This window comes from Poecilia mexicana, unplaced genomic scaffold (genome assembly GCF_051168715.1).
Source record: "Poecilia mexicana isolate PSO_F unplaced genomic scaffold, ASM5116871v1 scaffold_16, whole genome shotgun sequence".
Lineage (NCBI taxonomy): Eukaryota > Metazoa > Chordata > Actinopteri > Cyprinodontiformes > Poeciliidae > Poecilia > Poecilia mexicana.
In genome coordinates, this window is record NW_028263385.1 from 30,811,377 (window position 1) to 30,829,692 (window position 18,316).

At 39.6% G+C, this 18,316-nt stretch overlaps 1 protein-coding gene across 4 annotated transcripts in view; it reads right to left on the reverse strand.

Annotated features, from left to right (window-relative positions):
* Window positions 1-18,316, reverse strand: part of hace1 (HECT domain and ankyrin repeat containing E3 ubiquitin protein ligase 1) — a 46,570-nt gene that overhangs the window by 23,214 nt on the left and 5,040 nt on the right. For all 4 annotated transcript variants that reach the window (XR_015765720.1, XR_015765721.1, XM_088014229.1 and 1 more), the window contains 12 exons: window positions 17,673-17,777; window positions 17,326-17,401; window positions 17,073-17,204; window positions 16,272-16,354; window positions 12,699-12,795; window positions 12,505-12,606; window positions 11,830-11,936; window positions 10,974-11,124; window positions 6,275-6,558; window positions 4,296-4,364; window positions 4,051-4,138; window positions 1,415-1,526 (listed from right to left, as the gene is read on the reverse strand). Coding sequence is in view for 2 of the 4 variants with exons in the window: in XM_088014229.1 (XP_087870355.1) it covers window positions 1,415-1,526; window positions 4,051-4,138; window positions 4,296-4,364; window positions 6,275-6,558; window positions 10,974-11,124; window positions 11,830-11,936; window positions 12,505-12,606; window positions 12,699-12,795; window positions 16,272-16,354; window positions 17,073-17,204; window positions 17,326-17,401; window positions 17,673-17,777 (1,406 nt within the window). In the remaining 2 variants the exon portion in view is untranslated. The remainder of the gene's footprint in view (window positions 1-1,414; window positions 1,527-4,050; window positions 4,139-4,295; window positions 4,365-6,274; window positions 6,559-10,973; window positions 11,125-11,829; window positions 11,937-12,504; window positions 12,607-12,698; window positions 12,796-16,271; window positions 16,355-17,072; window positions 17,205-17,325; window positions 17,402-17,672; window positions 17,778-18,316) is intronic.

The following is an 18,316-nucleotide window of genomic DNA, read 5'->3' on the forward strand; positions in this document are numbered from 1 at the left end:
GTGCGCTGCGCTCTGATCACAAACGCAGGGGGTTGGGGGAGGGGGGGCCCTCTAAAATCCTATTTATAGTTTTCCAGACAATGCTGGAACACAAAAACATGCATAAATTACTCAAGTTTTTTTTGTACTGTTGTAACCAATCTACTATAAGTGGAGACACATTGTTGATGTTACTATTATAAAATAACTTGCAATTAAGTATTAGCAAAGATCAATGTAATTTTCACAGGTGGCAGAGCGTTGTTAGCAGCTGTTGAAAGTTACTAAAAAAAGTTACTTTTAATGTAACTTAGTTACTTCCCAAATCAAGTAATCAGTAGACTAAGTTACTTTTTTAAGGAGTAATCAGTAATCTGATTAAATCAATCAATCAATCAAATTCTATTTGTATAGCACATTTCAGCAGCAAGGTATTTCAAAGTGCTTTACATCATTAAAATAAAAACAGCATGTGACATTGAATAAACAGTGAGAAAGAGAAAGACATTTTGAAAATGATTTAAAAAGATAAAAGCATTAAAACCCCTTTTAGGATTTCAGTTAAACGTCATTTAACTGGGGCTCTAACCCTCTGGGACTTTAGTCAAAAACACCGTTTGACAAGGACTCCAACCTCTAGGTTTTTAGTTGAAACGCCGTCAACTGGGACTCTAAACCCCGTAGGACTTTAGATAAACGTCATTTAACAAGGATTCTCACACCCCTAGATATAGATTCGTTGAACTGGGGCGTTTTCCGGGGGGCTTTACATAGACAGTGTGAAAGAGAAATAAAAAGAAGTTAATAACTAGATGAAAAGTAAAGATAAGAACATTAAAAACATCGAAGACATCAAAACCCACACTCTAACCCTAATTTAGCCATAAGCAACTCTAAACAGGTTTTAAGTTTAGATTTAAAGGCACTCAGTGTTTCAGCTGTTTTACAGTTTTCTGGAATTTAAATTAAAGTTACTTTTACAAAGTAACTATGCCATCACTGCTTCTAAGATAATTCCAAATAATTGGACAGAGTTAATCATCAGAGTGTGTCAGATTTCAGAGCAAATGGGACCCTGAGTTCATATTTTACAGAAGTGGTGCCGACATGACAAGATGCAAGCTAAGTGGATGGAGCTATTTGAACTATTACCTACTGGGATCAAAGAAGATCAGATATTCTCATCTGCTTTTTATATCGCATCTGTACAATTGCTACAAAGTTGGATGATGACAGGAGTGGTGGCGTGGTTATGACCTGCTCATTCAGGCTCTCTACAGTTCTGGCTTGCATCACTTACTTAAAGTTTAGATTTGCTAGTGCCCAGAATAACTTCAACTTTCCATTTTGCAACAGCAATATTAAAAACATAAGAGAAAAACTGATTTGTGGAAGCAGCTCTTGGACAGAAGTGTGTTGTGAAGATTGTGGGTACCTCTGTGGATGAGAAGGATGTCGCTCTCATTAACAGGACGATGGACCATGTCTGAGTCTGGCTGGCCAGCCAGCAGATGCTCGTAGAACCACTCACAGCGATCCTTAAAAGGCTAGAGGGGACAACAAAGACTTCACTCAACAAAACTGCACAGCATTTCCCAGACTAATTACCACTTCGCTGTGCTGTCAACTTTCAGGCTGTGGATATTTCAGTCACAACTGGTGGCTTGGAAAGGCTTTGGAGCTGAAACACTCATCAGTAATACAGAGATGAGGACTGAGTCTTTTTGCATAATATATGCCTTTGTTCCCTAAGCGAAGGAGGTAGACTGAAGGATGAGCATGAAAAACCCCCCAAAGGTTTTTCCCTCAGGGCTGCAGAGCACGCTAAAAACGAATCAGAAGATGAAATCAAATTCACCAGGTTAAAGTCTGTAATTAAAACAAGAGCCTAGTCCCAAGAGAGTTATAATCCATGGGTAACGAGGTGCAAATGCTGCAGTTCAAATATACTGAAAAATAAGTGAACAGCACAATTCAGAGCAGCACTTAAAATTTATGATGCCATTTAAATTAAACTTAAGACAAGTGTTATTGTCATACAGACAATGCTGTTAAATGATGCTGAAGTGCAGACAGGGGACTTTCAAAGTGACTTCCTATAAAGTCTCTAAGGAAACAAAGACAGAACTGTCACATAAAGAATAAGCTAAGTCAATCTGATGCCTGAGCTCAGAGACAAAAGAAGCAGAGATGCCAGGGCCCTAAAGGAGTGCACAGCTTTCACACTAAAAGTTGGCGTAGGGACAAATTTTGGAAAGTGTGGTGCACAAAAAACAATCAGATGTATAAAATCACGAGCAGGCATGTAGCTGCTCTCCTTTGGGTTGTGGACACCTGTCTCCACCCAGAAATGCGTATTTAAATTAGTATAAATAACTAGACTGCTGCCACCACTTGTCCCAATTATCATAGCAATGGCCCCTGTTTTCCAACTACTATTGAAACTAATAACATGCTTTATTTAAAAGGTGCCCTTCAGGGATCCGAAGGGCATTTCAGAAAAAAATCAAAGCAAAAAACAAAACTCAAAAGAGAAAAATATTTAAAATGGTAAACAAAAAGGACTTTGTTGATCAAAGTGAAAATGTTTCTTTGAACAGATGAGTTTTCAACCAAGATTTAAAAGCGGTGAACCAGAGAGGGAAATCAACATGATGCTGAAGCCTATTCCACAGTACGGAGAAATCATGTTGAACCAGGCCAACATGTGACTATTAAGGTGCTTTTCCACTAGCCCCCCTCTAACCAGTACGTCTAGGTTCACCTCGGTTTGTCAGATTTTAGTACTTACTTCAGGGGTAGTACTAGCAGGATCAATCGAGGTATGGCACCAAAACCATTTGATTGACAGCTGACCGCATTCATTGATTATGTCACTGTAAACTGCAAAACAACCTTTAGTGTTTAGAATCTAACTTTAGCTGTGGGCTGCTGACATGGCGTCTGCTATCAGAGAGCTGTATGGAGAAGATTAATTATGAAAATACTCAGGAGCAGCAGCAGGAACACATGTGGCAACTTCTGCAGCAGAATGACCGTGAATTAGCAGCACTGCTAGCAGCTCGTTTCTCTGAAATTACATCCCTAATTCACACACAAACGCCATCACACAGAGACTGAAGGATTCATAGGCACTGTAATTGTCCAAGGAACCATGGACATGTGGTGGGCGAAAGATGGAGCCAAATTTACAATATTCTAATTAAACGTGTGGCAAACTAATGGTGTTGAGGGCTGCACTGGGTTAACTCGGGGAATTTCAAACTGTCCGACCCGTGCTTCGATACACTCCAGGCCTCTTTATTTTTTGTTGCAATCATGAATTTACTCCACTTTGGGTGCCATACTTCAGACTTTACAAGGACTGACCAGGCCAAACCATACAATGGTGCCAACAATAAACGTTTCTCTGTCACATCAGTAATTGCTTATTTCAATCATATGGTTCTTAGACCAATATTCAGGCAACTATTGGGATGATTTTTTTGAAAGTAAAGTTAGGAAGCTAAGAGTAGCATGTCTGTTTACAGCACCAGGATTCAGGCTAGCCACTCGGTTATGTGGTCTGACTAATTAATCAAGTAATATCAGCTTGTTATATTTTCCAGGGTAACTATATAAAAATTTGTTTGATTAGTTAACTATATGAAGATTAGTTTGGTACAAAGGAATAAGCTGCAAATTAAGAACATTTATTTTAATAAGCTACAGACACACAGCTTTTCCACCACTGTGTACTTCTGTTGAAACGCAATAAATCTTCTAAAATGACAAAAACAATCAGGCAACAAATAGATCTGCAGATGATCATCACTGTAACCATAAAAACTAATTCTCATAGTAGCAGCAGAAGCAATTGTTGCTATTTGATTTTACATACAATTTGTGATGAGATAATAAACTTCAATTTGTTTTCATATTTAGGTTCATATTGTGATAGCTTTAAGAATCTCATACTGTGCCATGCCTATTGTTACTATTCCAAAACAGAAGGAATATTTAATCAGCCAGAAATATAAAAGTATGTACAAGTAAGTCAACAAATTTGAGAGCACAAATATTTTTTCATACCTGGTTCTTAATAATGTGCATAAAACGTGACATCAACTCTGGACACTCAAGCAGAAAATGGAAATGGTTAAAGATGATCTTTGGATTCCTGGAAAGAGAAGTCAGAGGGGAACATCCACAGGGAACACAGAGAGAACAAAGAGACAGCAATGGAAACAAATTAGGAGTAAAATAAGCCGTGTGATCGATATTTCATCTCTAATGTGAGAGGAGCCTGATGTATAGCCAGGGGCATATCGACTCACCTGGTTACAAAACATTTCAGCACCTCGTCATGCTTGCAGACAAACTCTATAAAGCGCGGGGAGGTCATTCTGAACAAGCAAATAGAAGAATGAGAAGAAGAAGAAGACTCGAGTAAAAACTCGATGTTGGATCACGACAGAGGACATGTTGCTAAGGATACAGCACAGGGTAGCACACAGTTCTGGATTAAATGTACATCACATGAAATGAAATATAATAATAATAATAATAATAATAGAAACATTTGCCAAGAACTTTAGTACAACAATGTCTGTATGAAAGCCAGGATAATTATGGTGATTGATTTATTTCAAACTATTGAGAATAACTAATTCTGTGTTTTTCTTCTATCTCTTGTAGCTAGTTGTAAAGCTAAAGCTAAAGGAAATGACATGTTAGGAAACACCCTCAAAGTTAAGGTAATAGGATTTGACACACTAGGGAATACCCTCTTTAGAGCGTAGCTTAGATAGAGGCTAACAAACAAACAACACACTGTTGCTTGATGCCATTTTGTTCTGCTAGCCCTTAAGGACAGCATGAACTATGGACCAGCCGAGTGAAGTTGCCCCCCAAACTACACCTTCTTGAAATCAGACAAAATTGGTGTCAAAGATTTATGCTATATTTGTGCAGCAAAAATTTTCATTTGTGCTGCTATCGTTCTAAAGATATTAAGAAAAATGTTCTCTAGGGGTCATCAGAGGTCAACCACTCCCCTGGCCCTGCTCACATTTAAATTTATTTATTTAATTGAACAAACTGAGTTGGTGCTTGTTTTACAACAAAAATTTTCATTTGTGCTGCTTTGGCTTTGAATATATTAAAGTTTAAGGGTTAAAAGGTCAACCAGCCAGCCTTCTTCTATAAACAGTTTCTGATGGTTTATGCTAGTTTGTGCACTGATTTCAAGTTGTGAAAATAAGAGTCGATGACAGTCGATCAAGAAATTGAGATGGAAACATCAGACTAGATAGTTAGCATATGTTTTGGTCTAGTCTTATTTTTTGTATTTCAACAGTACAGGTTGTCTAATAGCGCCCTCTGGTGATCAGAAGCTAAAATACAGGTCTCCAAGTGTGTTTTGGGAGGTGATGTACCAGTTCATTCTAAATAAGATCTAGTTCCAAGTGAATTTCATCCATGTTAAAATTAAACTATTCATGTTCATAGGTTGGTACTTAACAATTTCAAATGAAATTCACAGATCCAGCATGAACTGTTGTTCAATGACCTTTGATGACCTCTAGAAACATTTTTATTAATATCTTCAAAATGACAGTGGCACAAATGGAAATGTTTGCTGCATAAACCAGCACAAACACATCCGAGTTGATTGACACCAAATTTAACTATTTTTTTGCAAATGTGAGCAGGGCCAGGGGAGTGGTTGACCTCTGATGACCCCTAGAGAACATTTTTCTTAATATCTTTAGAATGATAGCAGCACAAACGAAAATTATTGCTGCACAAACGGAGTTGAGTTAATTGACACACATTTCGTCTGATTTCAAGAAGGTCGGGGGGCTGGTTGACCTTTGATGACTTCTAGAAACATTTCTTTATATCTTTAAAATGATAGAAGCACAAACAAAATTTTTTGCTGCACAAACGTTTGACACCAATTTTGTCTGATTTGAAGAAGGTGGGGGGACCAACTTCACTCAGGTGCTGAACCTTGGTATTAGAAGATGGAATTCATGAATTCAACTCACTTTTCTTCAACCTCATACATCAAGAACTTAGCCTGGAGCCTCCACAATACTGATCATTATTCCCTTTCATGGCTCTTCATCATATAACTGAATTTATTGCCATTTATAAATGGCATAAGTTCCTATTTATTCCAAACAATATCACTTTGCAGTTTGGTTTTCAGATTCAAACAATGGGATTTTCTAAGATGAGGGTGGTGCAGAGACAGGAAGAAGTGGCTGATTCTGCTCTGTCAGGTGAAGCCAGGATGCTGAGCACTGACCCCTGTGGCATTTGACAGGAACAGCTCATGTAGAAGGCCTGAATAACCGCACTGAGCCGGTTGGCTGTCATGGAGATCACATCCTCCCCATCAACATACGCTTCTCCTTCCAGCAAGGAGAGCGTGGGCGTGTTGCTGGAGGGGTCTGACTCCCGCTGCTTGAGCAGGAGGGACGCTATCTCACTGCTGGAAGAGGATGAAGATGGGTTCTTCGTGGATCTTTCCAGCTCTGTAGAGATGAGCATCAGCCACTCATCAAGAGAATGCCATAGCAGCTCCAATGGCTGCAGAGACACAGACAGAGAGAGGGATGGAAGGTCAAAAGCTACTTCATCCACTCAGGCAATAAAAGAGAGGCTTCTTGGAACATTTGTTTCACATTATAGAGAACACACTGTCTATGAGTTAAACATAATATACAGAAAACTAGAAAATTCCGCAGAAATTTTGAGGGGCATGCCAAAGTGTGCCCGTCGCTTTTTAATCAAGCCTTCTGATGCAAAAAATTAGCATTAATGCTAAAGAAAGCTGCAATGTAGTCAATAACCTGTGGTGAGTCAGAAACATGTTGACTAAACTGTACCTGTACCATTCAGTATGTTGAAATTAATGCATAAGCCAAAATGCTAATATTAGCGTGAAGACTAATATTCATGTAGGATGTGTGGCATCACTAGCATGTTTTCTGTCATTGATTTACTCCATTCAGTATACTGAACATCGCTAATAAGTAAGAAAATTATCTAATAGCTACCTTTAGGGAAAAGGCTAATGCTAATGCTAATGCAAGGCAGTTCACTATCCTGAGGAAAAAAAATGCGAAAAAAGCTTAATATTATTGCAACGCCTATGGCGTTGCACTAGCATGAGAGGAATATGCAGACTTTTATTTTGAAACTTTCAGTAGGCTTCATTTTAACCACCACACCAATTCATAGTGTAACAGTAGTTTGTTTAAACCATTCACATAAAGCCCAAAGCTGATGTGAAAAATATCAAGGCTTTTATTTTGAAATTTTCATTAAGCTTCATTTTAATTGACCACAGCAATAAAATGTGTAACAGTGGTTGGGTTAATCCAACTATATAATGCCCAAAGTAAAGTGTTCCATCGTGTTTAGAACTACAAAGATGGCGTTTTTGTAGTCCTAAGCAGCAGCTCTGCTTTTCTGTGTTCTGTTGCTATAGTGACCAAGCCTCTTTGTCAGCTGGGAGAGAGACACACAGGGGGAGAAACAATTCTATGTGTTTGAGCCAGCCAGTTTCACTCCAAAAAGCTGTTCGAACAACTCCTTTCCATTCGGGAACCGTGATACGTATTCGAAAATCGTTTGAAGCGTATGAGAGGGCTATTTGTCGTCTCATTTAGTACCGCGATTCATATCTGTAGCTCATTCACAGTAATTGCAGTGATGAGAGAAAAATGGTGTGCGCTGAGCTCAGAACTTTTTGCAGAAATGTATGTAAAAAGAGCAATTACATGATGTAAAAATTGTCAAGACTTATATTTTGAAAATTTTCAATAAGCTTCAATAAAGCTTCATTTGAAATTGCCACACTAATTTCATGTGTAATAGTGATCAGGATAAATGAGTTATAAAATGCTCAAAGCACAAGTAGTTTATAATACCAGCCAACTCCTCCTCTGTAATAATTGAGTGTTCCGCCATGTTGCAGTTCTGACATGCTGCTCAGGCCTCTGTTTTAACTGAGTCTTGGCCATAGATAGAACTACAGTTATGGCAGTTATGGCTGCTGGTTTGTAGTCCAAACCAGCAGATTTGCCTTTCTCTGGATTCTGTTGCTATAGCGATTGGCCCTCAGCCAACTGCTGTGTGTGTGAGACAGAAAGCTGGGGAAGGATTTCAATTAACATTAATGCTAATGTTAATGAACTGCCTTGCTGCGCAAGGCAGTTCACTATCCTGAGACAAAAAAACATAAAAAAGCTTAATATTCGTCGTGAGTGGACATTGCAGAGTTTTATTTTGAAACTTTCAGTAAACTTAATTTTCATAACCACACTAATCCAATGTGTAACAGTGGTTTGGTTAATCCACCTGTATAAAGCCAAAAACAGCAAGTTGTTCTAACTGCCAGCTCAGCCCTCCTCTGTAATAATTGAGTGTTCCGCCATGTTGTAGTTCTGACCTCCTGCTCTGCCCTCTGTATTAAAGTGTTCCACCTTATTTAGAACTACAGAGTCTTTGTAGTCCAAACCAGCAGCTGTGCCTTCCTCTGCATTCTGTTGCTATAGTGATGAAACTGCCCTGTGTGTGTCAGGCTTATCTATCTTTATGAGACACCCAGTCAGTTTTAATGAAAAAAGCAGTCCGAACGACTGCTTCCTGTTCAGGATCCGTAAGCCCGATCCAAAAACCGTTTGAAGCATATGAGAGGGCTATTTGTCGTCTCATTTAGTACCGCGATTCATATCTGTAGCTCATTCACAGTAATTGCAGTGATGAGAGAAAAATGGTGTGCGCTGAGCTCAGAACTTTTTGCAGAAATGTATGTAAAAAGAGCAATTACATGATGTAAAAATTGTCAAGGCTTTTATTTTGAAAATCTTCAATAAGCTTCATTTGAAATTGCCACACTAATTTCATGTGTAATAGTGATCAGGTTAAATCAGTTATATAATGCTCAAAGCACAAGTAGTTTATAATACCAGCCAACTCCTCCTCTGTAATAATTGAGTGTTCCGCCATGTTGTAGTTCTGACATGCTGCTCAGGCCTCTGTTTTAACTGAGTCTTGGCCATAGATAGAACTACAGTTATGGCAGTTATGGCTGCTGGTTTGTAGTCCAAACCAGCAGATTTGCCTTTCTCTGGATTCTGTTGCTATAGCGATTGGCCCTCAGCCAATTGCTGTGTGTGAGACAAAAACCTGGGGAAGGATTTCAATCTTTGAGACAACCATGAAATGCTAATGTTAATGAACTGCCTTCACTATCCTGAGAAAAAAAACATAAAAAAAGATTTATATTATTTTGTGAGTGCAATTTTCAGAGTTTTATTTTGAAACTTTCAGTAAACTTAATTTTCATAACCACACTAATCCAATGTGTAACAGTGGTTTGGTTAATCTACCTGTATAAAGCCCAAAACAGGAAGTAGTTCTAACTGCCAGCTCAGGCCTCCTCTGTAATAATTGAGTGTTCCGCCATGTTGTAGTTCTGACCTTCTGCTCTGCCCTCTGTATTAAAGTGTTCCGCCATTCTTAGGACTACAGAGTATTTGTAGTCCAAACCCCAGCAGTTCTCCCTCTCTGCATTCTGTTGCTATAGTGATGAAACTGCCCTGCGTGTGTGTCAGACTTATCTATCTTTATGAGACACCCAGTCAGTTTTAATGAAAAAAGCAGTCCGAACGACTGCTTCCCGTTCGGGATCCGTAAGCCCGATCCAAAAACCGTTTGAAGCATATGAGAGGGCTATTTGTCGTCTCATTTAGTACCGCGATTCATATCTGTAGCTCAATCACAGTAATTGCAGTGACGAGAGAAAAATGGTGTGCGCTGAGCTCAGAGATTTTTCAGAAAAGTCTGAAAATGAATGGTGGAGTGCCTGAAGGTACCCTGTCACTTGATTTTACTCTGAAGCACCTTGACAGAAAACCGTCAGCCCTAAAGAAATTTTGAAGACATTTTACCGGAGCAGGCATGCGTATCAATGTCATGACCGAGTTTCAGACCGATAGACCAATTTTTGCACCCATGAGAGCGATTTCAAAATTATTTTGGGGTCAAAAATCCACTCTTTTTCTCACTCTAAAAAAGCGGCAGTTGGTGTCAGTTACACTCTGCGTTTCGGCAGTTGGAAATTTCGCTCGTTTTTCGCTTTTTATGTCGCCGTCGTAACTCCGATCCCCAATAAAAATAATAGCTCCAATGCCGGGATCGAGACACACGTTTTGATACCACTTTTGTGGGTGGGCACGCAGCGGTACGAGCCGCATTAACGGTAACGGAAGAATAATATATTATATTTATAATAAAGAGGCGTTCTATTGGGTGTAGAACAATAGGTGCCTGCCATGCAATGCATGGAGGCAGTGACTGACCTGCGAAGCAGGTCAGTCACTGCTCTCCTTATGCATTGCTAATGGCATGCCCCAATAAAGAGGCATTCTATTGGGTGTAGAACAATAGGTGCCTGCCATGCAATGCATGGAGGCAGTGACTGACCTGCTGCTCTCCTTATGCATTGCTAATGGCATGCCCCAACTAGATCACTGCATGGCGCAGAGTTTAGAGTGGGGACCTGTACATGGAGGCCACAGGTCTTGATGCAGCCGACCCGAAAAAAAATAACCACCAGACCAGCCTTACACTGTATTGATTGATTTTCACACATTGATGTTTGGAAGATTTTTTTAGCTGCCTGTGCATCCTTTACTACAAGCGTTCAAGAGTTCTCTAAAGGAATGCTGTTACTGCATTTTAAGCAAAAAAAAAAAAAAAAAAAAAAAACTGTTAATTGTATTTAAAAGAGGAATTGATTTGTTAGTTTATTGGAATTTTTTTATGCATTTCTAATCTGATCCCCACCACCAGGAGAGGGACGGAGTGGGAATTAAACCAGCATGCATTCTCATTCCCCTTTAGAAAGAGCTGTCTGTGTAAAGTCCAAATGGAAATGAATTGTCAGTGTGTCAAACAGATCATTCTATATTAGATCTGCACCTCGTACTAACCTTAAAGACCTGGCTCCGAGGCGTTTTGTTCCCATTGTAGCCCATGTCGTTGCCATTGTTGGGAGAAGAAGGGCCGAGGCGGAACACGTGGCAGAAAATACGAACAATTCTCAGAAGACTTTTCATCTGAGCGTCATAACTACTGGACAGACTGACAGAAGGACAAAACACAGTGGTGTCAAATCAACTTGTACAACCATAAAAATACATGAAAACATTCAGCCTTAGAGCAAGGTACATGAACTTTTATCATGACTTTATTTACATCTTTGTTATGATCTTCACAGAGACAGAAGTTTAAAACCTTTTACATCTTAAGTTATGCCACAAACCAACACAAAGAAACCACTTCGATATCTTTCATAATTAAAATTTTGAGAAGTTTGACATGTATATATGTTCAGCTCTCCATAGTTAATATGTTGTAGAACCACTTTTTGCCGCAAACAGTTCGCATTTGAAAAGCATTTGTCAATATCAAAACTAAAACAAATTAAAAACTTTAGCTGTGGATCTCTGCAGCTCCTCCAGAGTTACCATGGGCATTCCAGCTGCTTCATTGATTAATGTTCTTTTCTGCTGGCCTAGATGTTTACATGCAGCTCCATCTTGGTAGGCTTGCAGTTGGGCATGCATGCCATACTTTTCAGAATTATTTGTAAAACCAAGTGTAATTTTCTGTCAAGGTGTTGATCTGTCACTTAAAATTCCAGTAAAATACATTGAAGTATGAGATTGTAGCATGAAAAATGTGAAAAGGTTCCAGGGGTGTGAATACTTTACAAGCCACAGTGCATGCAATATATCAGAAACAAACCAAAAGGTTTAATCAAATGCTGCAAATCTGAAACTTCACCTGAGAAGTTTGTGTCCATTAGTGGTCGCCACTTCTGCAAGACTGGTCAAAACCTTCTGATAGTGACTGTCACTCTGCTGAGACACATGCTCCAAAACCTGCCTGAGCTACAAAACAATGCAAAAATATTATTTATAGTTGATACTCTGTTCACAACTGCTTTCTAACATAAAGGAAAATTTCTGTGTCTTGGTCTTCCTTAAACCTCAACTGGCTTTTCACTCATCTTTTGTCCAGTCTTTCATTTGACCATGACAGCAAGGCGTGTGTGCTAAGGCAAACAATGGTCAAAAGGAGAATTGATAGACTTTAAAAAAAGCTTCCTACAAAGATACATCAAATGTTAACCTATTACTTCAACATTTAGCAGGAATAGAAAGAGAAGTTATTCTTCTTGTTTTAAGTTAGAAGCTCTTTGATTACAAAAAAAACTCATTTGTGTGTCAAAATAAATTTGATTTTCATATTTTATCATCAGAAATTGGAACAAATTGACTTTTTTTTAATTTTGTAATGAAAGGTACTTTAAACAACTATGAAGAATTTTCATTAGGAGCACAGTGGATCTGAAGGTGATTCTGATGAACAAACACAATAAACAAATATTTAAGTCCAGCACTTTGGAAGCACTTTATAGAGAATGAAGTTCCAGTTATGTACCTATAATGTTATTACCATATTCTCTTTTACGTCCTCATTCTGTGTCATCTGGATTAGCATCTGGAACAATCTAGCATGGTGCTGGATGAGGATCTCACAGGTCTCCCCATATCCACCCTGAAAATAACACAGCTGGTTCAAAAACAGCAGCAAATGAAATGAAAAGGTAAAACATGTTCTGCTACAGTAAATGGAGAAGAACTAGCCACCTGCACACAGAGATCCAATGGAGTGATTCCATTTTTGTCAGCAAGGTATTTGGCACCACGAGAGAGCAGGATTTGTGCAGTGTCCCTCTGTCCATGGCTGAGGAACAACACAACACAAGATTTATCCCACTGTAGTAACAAGAAAAGCTGGATCAATCCAAGCTCAACATTTTGCATTGTCAAAGATGTTTTGGAGTAGAAGTAGAAAAGTGTGAAGGAAAACAGGGAGAGGCTTGCAGCAAAGCACCTCCTGCACCAGCTGTGGCTGATTCACACACCAAACCAGGAGATGCTGCTGCTCCCTTTGCCTCCCCCTCCCACATTTCTGCATCTAGAAGTCTGATGAAGAGGCAGCTGGAGAGACTGAACCTGAACAACGTTGCAAGTCCAGATGGCATCAACCCCAGAGTGTTAAAGGCCTGAAGCTTCAGAGCAGCTCTGTAGGATTCTGCAGGATCTCTTCAACCTTAGCCTGACCCAAGTCAAGGTTCTGTTGTTGAAGACATCCTGCTTTGTTCTGGTACCAGTGTTGTGGTACTCGAAGTTGGTCTTGGTCTTAAGACTGGTCTTAAGACCATTTTCTGATGGTCTCGGTCTCGTCTCGGACTCGACCGCATTTGGTCTCGGTCTTGTCTCGGTCTCGGGCTCTGAGGACTCGGCATTTTATTTCAAGACCAGTCGAGACCGCAACTGTGAAAATATCACTAAACGTACAGCACACTATCTAGTTTATTTGTTAACATCTTTGTTTTCAGTGGATGCAAAACGCACCGATTAAAATCCAAGCAACTACGTGTTTCTTTTACTCCCCCCACCCTCCCCACCTTTTACTCTCCCTCCTCCTCCCCTCCCCACCTTTCACTCGCGCGCGGTGCTCCAGGACATGCGCAGTGGTTTCCTCTCAGCGGCAGAAAATGTTTGTCTAATCGTCAGTAATGGAATATCGCTGCATAAATAGTAAGACATCTGATGGCCACAGCTAACTCAGCAGCGCTTCACTTTCACAGACGGTGGGGTCAACGTCTAACTTTTTTCGTCACTTAGAAAAGTAGCTCAAAGAAGGTAAGCTCCGTTAACGTGATGCTATCAAAGCTAGCTGATAGCATTGTGATGAAAAATGTTATCACTCACTGTGCTGAATTATTGTGCGGAGATGTTGACTGACTTGTCGCATATATGGGACAACGCTATGTCCAAAAGTCTGCAATATAGTGAGGTGACATTCAGAAACAGTCGATTCTTCTCCACGGCTCTTTACTTATTAGATAGGACTGGAGTGTCACTCACTGAGAGCCGTTGTTCTATCAGATAGCCATACGCTGTCAGGATAGCATACATGCATTAAGCATTAAGAAATCCGACCGTCAGAGGAGTTGTCAGTTCACCATACGCAGCAAGGTATGACGAAAATAAGTCATTAAATTGTTTTCAATGATAACTATATAGATATACATGTGTTGTCATGGTTTCAAAGTGTATTTAAAGCAGGTCTGGCTGCAGCTGGAGTCAGCTACAACACACGCCCATGTAAAACTCACTTAACCGCTAAGTCAGGATGTCATACAACTGTTAATAATAAAGTGTATGACGATCTACGTCATGATTCTATGTTGTTGATTAAATGAAATCTTATGGTAATGACGTGTCTGACAGATATAGCCGGTGTTCTATCAGATAGCCATACGCTGTCAGAATAGCATACATGCAGTGAGTACCATGCCAGCGCATGCGCATTAAGTCCGACCGTCAGTGTAGTTGTCAGTATACGCAACAAGTTATGACGAAAATAAGTAATTAAATTGTTTATAATATGACATAATGTGATAACTAGATGGATATACATGCGTTGTCGTGGTTTCAAAGTGTGTTTAAAGCAGGTCTGGCTGCAGCTGGATGCCATACAACTGTTAATAACCAAGTGTATGATGATCTACGTTATGATTCTATGTTGCTGATTAAATAAAATCATATGGTAATGACAGCGTATGCATATCTGAGCTAAGCGTACAACTATCTGACAACGTATGCTGACCTGACAGAACACCCGTTCTTTGTTCTTGTAATGCTCTGTGTACACTGCATCATTATTTAATTTTATTATGTACGTCAATATTTAAATTAACAAATAACTAAAACACAAGAACGAAAGAGCACGTAGAGCATGCACATTGCTCTTTGATTGTTTTTGTTCAAAGTGGCAGCAGTAATGTCTGCCATGGTGTCAGACTACCTGGCTTCATGTACTGGGATAGAGAGTGAAAACAGTCACGATGAGCGCCTTCTGTTTGGTTACTTCTTGCTTGTTGCTCCTTGGTCAGTGTTCATGGTTGAGTGTTATTTACCATCAGGGCATTGCCTCAATTGCTATGTTTAATGGTGCAGACAGTGGTGGTTTCTGACATGAGCAATATGGGCAAATGCCCAGGGCGTTATGTTTTTAGGGATGGCACGAGACCATCACACTTTTTAGCATATAAATGGAATATTTAATATTGGTAAAATGTATTAAGTATTTAATATCTAGGTGTTTTATGGTAATATGGATCTTTCAGATTATTTTGAGAAGCAATTTCGATCATATTTTACATTTTATTGTGTCATGTAGCGCGGGCCGCTGGTCTTGGTCTTGACTCGGTCTCGGACCCCAAAAGTCTTGGTCTTGTCTCGGTCTCGATACACTATGGTCTTGGTCTTGTCTTGGTCTTGGGTTAGGTGGTCTTGAACACAACACTGTCTGGTACCAAAGAAAACTCACAACTCAGTCATGAAGAACCTGTTGCCATGACAACCCACATCATGAAGGTAATAAAGAGAATCTTGTTGGCCCACCTGACAAGCAGATATCAAGACCCCTTGTGCAGTTTGCTTATTGCCATGGAGATGTAGTTGATGATGCAATCATACACAACAAACCCACTGTCATCTGGTCAAAGCAGGCAGCACTGTGAGGATCACGTTCTTTGATTTCTCCAGTGTATTTAACACGATTCAGCCTGATCTGCTCTGTGAGAAACTCCAGAAGACACAGACGGAGTCCTCAACAATCACCTGGATCTATGACTACCTCACAAACAGACCACAGTTTGTGAGACTGAAGGACTGTGTGTCTAACCAGGTGGTCAGCAAGAGGCCGAGTACAGAGATCTGGTGAACCAGGGACATAAAAAGGCTCAACAACCTGATAAAGAAGGCTGGTTCTGTTCTGGTTCTGTTCTGGGGACGACTGTGGAACCTCTGGAGATGATGAGGCAAAGAAAGATTCTTCATGAGGTCAAGAAACTTATGAACAACCTGACAATCCTCTTCTGAGACTGTCTTGGGAAAACAGAGTGTCTTCAGTCAGAGGCTTCTTCAGATTCACTGTAATACAGACCTCTACAGGAGATCTTCCTGCTAACAGCCATGACAATCTTCAATAACTCTTTGAAGAATCGGAATTAATCTGATTTACAACAACATTTAATTTCCTTTGATTTTCCTTTGGAGTCAATAAAGTATTTTTGAATTTTGAATTTGATTTCAACTAAACCAGGTCAGTCCTGAGGACCCGTGGGTCATGTGGTTTTTCGTTACCTGCAAGCAAAGTACAGAGGTGTGGCTCCAGAGACATTTGGTCGGTTGATGTCAGCTCCACTGTCCAGAAGACACAACACCGTCTGTGAACATACAGCTCCTTTTCATGTCACATCATCAGGACATTGAAAGAAGAGGTTCTGAAACTGATTACTCATCAGTTTTTAGAACTTAAAAAACCAGATGTTTAGAGCAGGTCCTGCATCTTTCCCATACAGCCCTGCTCCAGTTGTTCAACTATGAAGAGGAAATGGTAACAAGTCATCCACCCGGTTGAGACATTGTGCTGCTCTGAAGAATCCAAGTGGATGGAGCTCATAAGGAAAGACCTTACAAAGATAACTGCTGCCGCCAATCAATCTGATAAGAGTTAGGTGGTCATTCCCCAAACTACATGAAAACTGATCACTAAACAGTGATAAATATTGCATCATAAAATTTGAGGCTGCTTTACGATCTCTGGTATTTGTAAAGTTTTGACCTGACAATCCTTTTTAATCCAAGAAGAAAAATCTGAAATATTAAAAAGGTTCTAAATATTTTTCTAACCATTCTGCTGTTACAAATTGTGATTTATGTTAGAAGCAGAGGTGACCACTCCCAGTTTTTGCAGAAATGCCTCATCCTAACTTTTGCACGGTAGACGGTTTTCAGCCTAACCTGAGTTTCTAACATGCCTATCATCTGATCGTAGTCACTAGCCCCTTTCTCTACCAGATACCCAGAGAATAGAGATTATCTGGGTATCTCTATCATTATCCCTATTTCAGCAATTTATGAGACATTTCTTAATTGGCTTACTGTTTTGTGTCCATTCTGACACGCTACATGTAACGCAGTTTGTCCCATGGCATCCTCCACATCCACATTAGACACATGCTGGACCAGATCATGCAGAAGCTCTGTTCTGCCATTAACTGCCAACCAATGGATCTGCAGCAGAGGATCACATCAACACTTTCATTCTAACAAGCAGAAAATACAGCAGCAATTTGTTTGGAAAAGGCAACTTTATGCTAACAAAGTCAAACATCATTAACTGTAAACAACTCACAGCAGTCAGGCCCTCATTGTTGCAGATATTGACATCAGCATTATATTCCAATAATTTGCCCATGCACTTCTTCTGTCTGAGGAAATAGTAGAGGAGATGGTTGGTTACACTTCAGTCTTAATGCACATATAATGACTCGAGCCTGAGAGTCTAAACATGGTCAGTTCTCCTGAGCAACATGTCCAACACAAGCCTATAAAGCAGAGCTGTCAGAAAAAAACACAATAATCTTTGCTTCAACAATTTAAATTCTGAATGTAATTAAATTCAGAATTTAATTGATTAAATTAAATGTAGTTACATTTAATAGAATGAAGAAAGGATGGCAGTGGTTAGTCATGTTTTACCCATTCCTAGCAGCTAGGTGCAGAGGGGTGCAGCCAGAGATGTCCTGATAGTTTGGATTGGCTCCTCTCTTCAGCAGCAGAACCAGACACTCCACTGACCCACAGCTGCACAAGAACACAAAAGTTTGTTACTAAACTGACAAGACAACTGTTTAAAAAAGAAGAGTCAAAATTCTCATGTGATATGACCGCACCAGAAACCAAGGCTAAAATCACATCAGAGTGCAGCTGGGAGCCACCTACAGAGATGATGTCTTTAAACTTCAGCTTCAACTGCATAGGAGCAGCTCACATGTGGCTTTAGGTCCAACTTAGCAAGTAGCAACAGCACCCGAAATGTTTCTGAGACTTATGATAGAGATCTCAGAGCTCAGACTTTTTATTTCAGAAGATGGATCCAAAAGTGTGTTGAAATAAATAGCTTCTCTTTGTCATTGTCGCTGTTCTGAAAACACACCTGCTACTTTTTACCCGTCATTTTTGTTATTGAAGTCATTTATTAGGAATGATGATCATTGGTAAAGTCATCTGCTTCATAAATGATGATCATGGAAAAACAAACAAATAAGTAAATAGGTGAGAAAAGGTGAAATTGTTCCTTGTTTTTTGGAGAATTTAATGGAAAATTAAAGAATAATGACAGT